At 37.0% G+C, this 9,498-nt stretch overlaps 1 protein-coding gene across 1 annotated transcript; it reads right to left on the bottom strand.

Annotated features, from left to right (window-relative positions):
• Nucleotides 1-2,972: 2,972 nt before the first annotated feature.
• On the bottom strand, nucleotides 2,973-9,498 carry TCF24 (transcription factor 24; the record flags this gene model as incomplete). The annotated part of the gene is made up of 2 exons (XM_080802196.1): nucleotides 2,973-3,086; nucleotides 9,109-9,498. The coding sequence occupies 2 exons, from the start codon at nucleotides 9,496-9,498 to the stop codon at nucleotides 2,973-2,975; spliced, it is 504 nt and encodes a 167-aa protein (XP_080658322.1).

Genomic DNA, 9,498 nt, shown 5'->3' with positions numbered 1-9,498 from the left:
TATTACCAGGTAATGTGTGAAGATTTCCCTACTTTAGATTTCCTTACTCTATATCCTAAACACTCTCTTCCATTGCAGGACTTTTATTTTCCACATAATCCCTTCCTTATTAAGTTTTAATTTGTAAAACAGATATATATGTCTATTCTATATATATATGTGTGTGTGTGTGTGTGTGTGTCTGTTTTATATATATATAAATATATATCTGATATATATATATCAGACATATATATCTGTTTTATATATATGTCTGTTTTATAAATTAAAACTTAATATATATACTTAATATATATTATATATACTTAATATATATACCTTTAATATAATTACTGATGCATAATCTACATATAATAAACTGCACTGTATTTTTAAAAATCAGAAAAGGAAACAATATTTTTAAAGTCTGTTGGAATTGGTTATACTTCTAAAAAGGCACTTCCCTATCTAAAATTTTCACTATAGAAGACTTTAAATGTATGTCATATTGCTAAGAGCTGAATGAAATGACAGATACTTAGGATTTCCCTTGCAGATTATGGGATAATACTGTGACCCAAATATACCACCCCTCCCAGTCCTAATATATACTCTATTAAGGGGAGCACTGTGAAGAAGCTAATGCCAAATAGTTATCCATCTTCTAGAAAGATTTCAAATGTACCTTAAGTACCTGAAGTATTTGTAAAATATCCCCAGAGACAGATGCAAATTTAACAGACTAAATTAATTTTCAAATTAAAGCTTTATTTTAGTAATACCTTTATCCTGAATGTGCACCGTTAATTTAAACAGCATGCTCCTTTGAACCTTTGGGTGAAAATATGCAATTTCTCCCTTGAGATTTTAAAAGCTACCAAAAACTGTTAACATATTTAGCAATTTAATGAGATGTTATGAAAACCTATGACAGAAATATACTTCTTTGGCATTAAAACATTTCTTTTCTGTAAGTGGACAAGAAGAAATAAAAAGTAACACTGCCAAAGGCAAAGCTTAACTCTTTAACAGGATGGTTTAGGGAAGTCTGGCAATTTAACAAAAGTCATAATTTCCCCCCAATTAAATTCTTTAACAATGTAGCCAAATAGATTACTACTAGCAAGAAACCCATTTCTGAAACTATTGCTATCAAATGTAGTATTTAGAGTTCAGTTTCAGGTAATTTCAAAGAACTTTGATTTCATGCCTTGAGAGAAAAGATTAGTCATATCACTTTTTATGGCAATTACTTATAATAGTGAATGGCTGGATTCATACCTCATTTTCCATTTTATTCCTTTCAATGGTATATGAGTGGGTAAATATATTCACAAATATTTAAATATACAAACATTTTTGCTACATATTAATATGTAGAAATTTTTTTATTATATGCCTTCTTTTTTTAAAGACATGCTTTGGTCACATTACTAGGAGTATTCATATTAAAATCATAAAAAATACGGTCTATCAGATATGAGCCAAAATATGATCATGTTCAGCTGAATCAACTGAGTGATGGTTTTTGCCTTCCAATGGTCTTTTGCCTCATTTCACTGCCAAAAGCTGAAAGAACACTGCAGTGAGGAGAAAAATAAAATGATGGTTCAACAGCTGTATTCATCAGTTCAACCTAGTCCATTAATATACTTTCCTATTTGCTAATCTTGGATCAAATTCAGCTTCTTTAACCCTACGTCATTGAGAATTAAGTGAACTTTACAGTTGGAAAGAATAGTAAAGACTGAGGAGAAAGAGAAGAAAGGGAGTTAAAGATATGACAAGAGACCTGTTTTGAGATTCAAAGTGGTCCCTGACAGACTTTTCTGCTTCATGGCTCTGACCCCCAAGCTCCTGTTGAAAACAAAAACAGGCGCAGTCAGGCAGAACAGCTGCTCCCTGGACACCTGGTGTGCAGTGTGGGGGGAGAGGCCCACAGTAGAGGACCTTCCTGATTGTACGTTCACATCAGGGCAGATTCAGGGGGGATATGCTCTGGCCTGATTGAGCTCAGGGTAGTCCTCAGACCCCCTCAAGGAGCAGATCAGGGCCAGAATTCCCAAATCAGACAGGTTTTCTCCTGTTTCACGATGGCGAAGTAGGTAGATTGTGAACAGCAACTGACAGGAGGAGAAGGAGTGTTGGCAAAGCTGAGATCATGACCATGAGGGGTTGACTCTCTGGAAGGCAGCAGCTGCCCCTGCTTGTCTAGTCCAGGACCTGAAAGAGGTGGCGGGGATATGGAGGGCCCAGGGAGGAGAATGAGGAGCACTGTTGCTCAGTGACACTCATCTGCTCTTCACGCCAGGCTGCAGGGATTCCCAAAGCCTTCCACAATTTGGAAACATAATACGCTATTTCATAGTCATCCAGGAAGGTGGCCAAACCCTGTCTAATACAGCAAACTCTTCCAGTACTCCAAACAGGTTTTCTACGAGGGAACAATAACTAGTTGTAGAAGTACTGCAACTTCATAATACCTCAACAATCTTCTCATACATCTTTAGCTGAAACTGAATAAATGATCTCGCACCTTCCAATAGAAATGGCTTCTCAGACCAACTTAAGCACAGACTGGTTTTCACAAAAATGGAATATTGGTGTCTTTATTTTTAACTGTCAAGACTATTGATAGCTATCAGCTTTTCAGGGTGTAATAGATACCCTATAGAAAATGTGTACATTCTTTGGATATATATATACACGATTCTTTGATTTTTGTATCTTTCTTTTTTCCAATAGTTTTATTTGCACTATACAGTAATGACTATCTCTCACAATGGATAGATAAGCTGTGTTTTACGTAAGACTGATGATTTGCTTCCACATTTATTTAGATTAGACAGATAAACCGGAACTTCCCACTATGGATTCCCATGTAAACTTTCAGGCATGATTTTTGTTATGTCTGATGTAATAAATACAGAATGATTTCCTACTATTTAAAAACAAAGGATGCCACTTTCTACCAGCACCCATCAGGGAAAAGCCTAAGGCTGTGAGTCTGTTGTAGTACTGCCACGATTTGCTTTCTCTCCAGATCCAGAATGCTTCAGAAACTGACCAGTAGCACCAATGTATAATCTTGATCGCATGGGCCATTTCTGAAAAAGAATATTTAAACAAGAATCCAAAAGTTAGTATCTGAAACAGCTATGTCTTTACTAGTAATATTAAAAATTCCAAATGCCTCAAAGCAAATGCAGTATCATGAAGCTAGCAACAATTGTAATTGTGAAGTCTAAGGCACAACGTAAGAAATGTTTGTTAATGCTAACAATAAAAGTAAAAATGTACCAAGACTTTGATTATAACTCTATAAAATAATATGGATGCATATGGACAAGAACTTCAAGAAATCATAGAGAATGAATATAGTTAAGTGAAACAAAATATATCTATCAACAGTATTTTAATTTAAAACTAAATATAAAATAAAATTGAGCCCAAAACAAGATCCCTGGTTTTAAAGGTATTTTAAGAAGTTATACATGGTAAATATATGTTCCCACTTATCATAGAACTACAATGAGAAGTGAGTAATTCCTATGTACACATTTTACCTAGGGGCGCCTGGTGGCTCAGTTGATTAAGCAAACAACTCTTGGTTTCTGCTCAGGTCATGATCTCAGGGTCCTGGGAATGAGCCCCACATTGGGCTTTGTGCCCCCCCCCAAATAAGTAAATAAAAATCTTGAAAAAATATTTTCTAGCAAAAGTAGTATCTCGAAGTTGCAAATGTTATAATGTTTGGTGTTATGTAGATAAAACATCCAAAATAAATGTCTGGAGGTAGCAGCATCATACAGCATTAACCTTTCAGTAATTATCATATTTGTATTCTGATTATGAATGTTCTATTTTCACTCTAAAAAATGGATAACCTTTCAAAAATAATATAGCTTGTTACCAAATAGACATGGTGATGAAGAAACATATTACATAAGTAGTACTTTCAGATATTTTATTTTGAGGGGGGGTGTCTGATAGTCAGTTAGTTCTAAGGTCTGTGAACTACTAGTCAGAGAAATGCTACTTTTATACAAAGAGAAGTCTTTAATAAAGTGCAACTCCAAAAGGTCCATTGGATCCCACATTCTCCAGAGAGTAAATGCTGCAGCGAGTAGCAAGCTGTTTTTATCACTAAACATTCACAGGCCCACTGCTGGTTACACAGCACAATGAAATGTTCTGAAATGCCCGACAGATAACCTGCAGTGCTCAAATAGAAATACAATTATTAACAAGGTAAAGACCCTAAGAACTTCAGATTCTTAACTCAAGCATCATATTAAAATTATGTGAGGAGCTTTAAAAAATACTGATGGCCATGTCACACACCAGACCAATTAAATTGGACCTCTTTTTGCAGAAGTTGAGTATAAGGTAGAGTCAGATTATACTTCTGAGTACAGTATTATCACCTAAACTGACATTCCAGATGTAAAATGTAGCAGTAAGGAATAGTAAGTAGGCATGTGATACCATCCAGGAAACTTCTGTTCCTAGCAACCAACAAGAGTCCCAGTTTTATGCCTCCAGATATAAGAAGTAAATTTGCTCTCATGCAGTTCAGGTCTATTTTAGAGTCCTAAATTCTGACTGGAAATCTATACTTTAAACACAGATAAAGTATAAAATTTGTGTTATTTAGAATTTAAAATAATCTACTTCTGTATAATCTTCCTACAAATAACCTTGTACTTTACATTTGATGTAGTAATAACACTGACACAGTGCTACTTATTTTTGCATCCAGTTCAGGTTTTTTTTTTTTTTTTTAAATCACAGATGTGCATTCTTTTATATTCTGGGTATATCACTGGTCCTGTCCTTGGGTTCTTGCCATGGGCTGATAACCTCAGGGGTTTTAGAAACTGGTCTGGGATTTTTCTGATCTGTCAGGAGCTGACTCTGTTAGGTCAGATTCGAGTCCTACATTATACTGAAGAACCTTGTGCTATAATGCTATGGACTGAATGTTTGTGTTGTGCCCCCCCGCCCCCCCCCCCCCACCAAATTCATACGCTGATGCTCTAACTCCCAACGTGATGGTATTTGTGGAAGTAATTCAGGTTACATGAGGTTAAAAGGGTAGGTTCCTCATGATGGATGGATTAGTGGTCTTTTTTTTTTTTTTTTTTAAGATTTTACTTATTTGTCCTTATCTCTCTTATAAGAGAGAGATTGAGAGAGGATGAATTTTGGGAGGGGCAGAGGAAGAAGCCGACTCTCTGCAGAGCAGGGAACCTGATAACCTGGGCAAGAATCCTGGAATCATGACCTGAGTGGAAGACAGTTGCTTAACCAACTGAGCCACCCAGGCACCCAGATTAGTGGTCTTTTAAGAAGAGAAAGCTTCTTTTTTCCTGAGAAAGAGGGAGGTTGACCAACTGCAAGATAGGCAGAGAACTCTCACCAGGAATTGAGTTGGCCAGCACCTTGATCCTAGACTTTCCAGACTCCAGAATTGTGAGAGAACAAATTTCTGTTCTTTAAGCCTTCCGGTCTATGGTATTTTGTTATTGCAGCCCAAGTGGACTAATACTTGTAGTTAATAGTGTAGGGCTAACTAAAATAATTTCAAGTGTAGAATTTTTGGCATATTATAAACCTGTACTTCTCAGTCTTTTAAATTCCTGCCTCGTATTCATGAGCATAAAAATTTCATGCTTAAACTTTGGATATAATTTGAATATTCCATATGCATTAAATATATTTAAAAGCAAATAAAATAAACATTCTACTGAATGCTCTCTGGTATTTCTGATATGTGCTACCTGGGTATTGCTGTACTGAGAATTATTCGAAATCATGCAACCGAGTGTAGAGACAAATGAAGGCATCTGTGTTCCTTGGTGGGACATAAGTAATTAATGAAGCAATCTTAAAAATGTATACGTGGATTTTTAGGGTGCCTAGCTGGCTCAATGGGAGGTGTGCGTGACTCCTGATCTAACAGTCATGAATTTGAGCCCCACATTGGGTGTAGAGATTACTAAAAAATAAAATAAACTTAAAACAATGTATATGTGAATTTTTGCCTCATTTTTCATGAACTTAATAATAAAACTTGGGGCTCCTGGGTGGCTCAGTGAGTTAAGCCTCTGCCTTCGGCTCAGGTCATGGTCTCAGGGTCCTGGGATCGAGCCCCACATCGGGCTCTCTGCTCAGCGGGGAGCCTGCTTCCCTTCCTCTCTCTCTGCCTGCCTCTCTGCCTACTTGTGATCTCTGTCTGTCAAATAAATAAATAAAATCTTAGAAAAAAATAAGAAGAACTTTGTACTTCGACTTTCCAAAAGGCTTCTAATTATTTTATTCAACTTAATTTAATGTACACACATAGTTTTAAGAGTCAGAAATAAAATGTAAGTAAAATGTTGGTTAGGCTGCATGTCAGTTTCATGCCAAAAAAGCCAGTTGACTGTTTTACATATCACCTTTCAATGGAATGTCTTAACATTGTGTAGATTAACACAGTCCTGATCTCTATTTTACCTAATAAAATTTATTTAAAACCATGTTATTTCATGTTGCTTAGAACAATCTAGCAAACTCACAGGATTAACCAAACTGAACCTGAAAATCTTAAAAATGCACTCTTGGATTCTGGTGTTAAATGACCCCCCAATAACAAAACTTTGTATTTATTTTAAAAATATTGTATATGTGTATTATCAACAGTGAATCTCCAAGGATAATGCAATTAATAAAGTCATCTGTGCTTTTCTCCCAATATAAGAATCTGAAATATATTCCTATTCTCTTGAAGGATCACTGCCCTTTGGTACTCTGATGCTAATCAAATTGCTCACATCCCAGAGGGATGAAAACTGCTGTTTTGGGCTATGCCCCAGGATCCCAGTCACGTAAACCTTTCAGCTTCATTTTATGTACTCTTAATGTAAATTCCCCAAAATGCTAAATCCCAATACAGATAATAAGGACTGATGACTCAATGTTATGGCCTTGAATATTTGTTAACAGATCTTTAATCATCAAAGACATAGTAATACTATGTTGTAAGGCAGAAAAAATAAAGTCATCTTGGAACACTTTTTAACTACGGGTTACGACACCCTTAGTTAATTAAAAATTAGTACGATCAGAATATTTTTATTTCTTTTGCATTAGATTAATCAAAGATAGACTTAATACTTAAGCATTTGGTAATATCCATAAAATAATGTGTTACAGGTGGTTTCAATTAACATGTATGAAATCTCTTTCCTCCAAACATCCAAAAGCACATGGTTATAGCTCACTTATGGTACACAGAACATTATCCCTCACAGTACCGTTATTTTATTCTTGTCTTTGTCTCTATTATATATTCATTTAGAGCAGGGATTGAGTCTTACTCTTAATTGTATCCACTCTCCTAACTGTGCTTTGCACACAGTAGATGCTCAGTAAATGATTTTAAAACAGACTAGTCACTTGTTCAACCATCATCAATTTCATTTTAAAGAGGAAATCCTTGGCCTGTTTCATTATCCCTAGAATTGTCTTTTAAAATCAAAACAACTGATTTGAGGACAAATGAAATTTGATTTTTCTTAAGAGTTATAAAACTACAAAAACACTTGGTGCCTGAATCAAATACAGAAACCAAAATACTCCTGATAAGCTTACTGTTAGAAGAAAATTGTTAACAATATTTATTCAAAAAGATACTATAAGAAACAAAGGTGAAAACAATTTGATTTCTTATCTGAATTGTATCTCCCAGAGAGGCATTTAATAGATGCATTATGTAGTAAAGTCCATTTAATGTTAAACTTTTTTAGAGTATATGGGAAATGTCAAGTTAAAAGAAATCTAATTATTAATGGTATACTTGAATATCAATCTAATGCAGACTATAGAGCAAAACCCCTAATTAATAATGAATGACTTTTCAGGGGAGATTATTTTATAGCACATGAATATAATGAGGTCTATCATAATTATAAACATGATATTTCAAATTTCTCTATTCAAAATAGTTTGAGTCTATCATCATGCTGATTATATTTGCAAAGTAAACTATTAAACATCACCACATAATTTTAATTTCAGTTAATATTAGAGAGTGTGTTTTATTACATTTCAATGATGGTTATTCAATAATTTATGGAACATGGATATGCTTAAGGCTAAATTCTAATTTTGTATTTGTGTGTGTGGCAAAATATTTCAGAATGGTAGAAACAAAAATTTGAAAATTTAGATTTAGAAAATATAGGGAAGATAATGCATTTTGAACAGAAAGCCAGATGAATGCTGGATTTTGAAACCATCGAATCTAGGACAATGCAGAGCCTAAGCACTGCAATATAGATAATAAATCATAACTGTATACACCATGCTAAATGAAAACCCTGACCATTTTACCTACATGTAATGTAGAAAATTTTACAAAACGGATTCTAGGGGCTAATTTTGCACATTACAGAATTTTAAAATAGTATTGAATCAGCTTAACATACCCCAATCTATTGTGAAAATTACATAAATACATTATGGTTTTTCTAACATTCTAGGTAACTGCCTAATCCGTGATAATTAATCTTTATTAAAACGGACTGAAAATTTACTCCACAGGATGGCAGAACGGTCTCACTTTGTTCTTAACCAATTTTACAAAAAAAATCTCAACATGGTTTCCTGGATTATTTAAGGGGCGATAATTCCATCACCCCCTGTAATTCGTGAAACTTTTCAACCATCTGATAAAAACCACGACTGAAATATAATTATGTAAATTAAAACTCTCAAAGGCTCATAAATGTAAATCTGATAATAAAAATCCCCAGAACTTGCCAAATACCCCACCAGACACTCCCAAGAAACTTCTCACTTAGGAAAGGATGCATCCTGTAAATGGAATAAGACATCCCTACGACCCAAGCCACTTTGGGTTGAAATTCACTACCTGTGAACAGTTATAGAGTAGCATTTTGCAGTGAGTACCTGGCTACCGGTGCCTTTGCGGGCCAAGGTCAATCTCCGGATCTGTTCCCCGTCTCACCCTGCTCTGCGGCGTCTGCCCCGGACAGAGGGCTATAAGCTCTCTGGCCGACCGGGACAGAGGGTTAGTATGTCCCGCTCCCTGGCCCAGCGCAGGCCGCCGTGCCTGCCTACCTTGACAGGGTGTAAGTAGCCGTCGCCGCGCAGGGCGCCCAGCCCAGCATCCGCCGGCGCCTCGGCGTCGTCCTGCAGGCTTCGGGTGAGATGAGCAATGTAGGTAGTGGCCAGCAGCAGCACGTCCAGTTTGGACAGCTTGGTGTCCGGCGGCACCGACGGCAGCGTGCGCTGCAGCTCCAGGAAGGCGTGCCGCAGGGTCTGCACGCGGCTTCGCTCCCGCGCGGCGTTCGCCGCAGCCGGCCTCCCGCCCCCCGGGCGCGCGCTGCCTCCCGGGCCCGCGGGTCCTGGCCCGGCCCTGCCCGGGCTCGAGTCGCGGGTGGCGGCCACCGGGGGCGCGGTCTCGTTGCTAGCGATCCGGGAGCTGCCCGCCGGGCCGTCGCGGTCCAT

Source organism: Martes martes (genome assembly GCF_963455335.1).
Source record: "Martes martes genome assembly, chromosome: 4".
Classification (NCBI taxonomy): domain Eukaryota; kingdom Metazoa; phylum Chordata; class Mammalia; order Carnivora; family Mustelidae; genus Martes; species Martes martes.
This window is presented reverse-complemented; position numbering and strand designations above follow the sequence as displayed.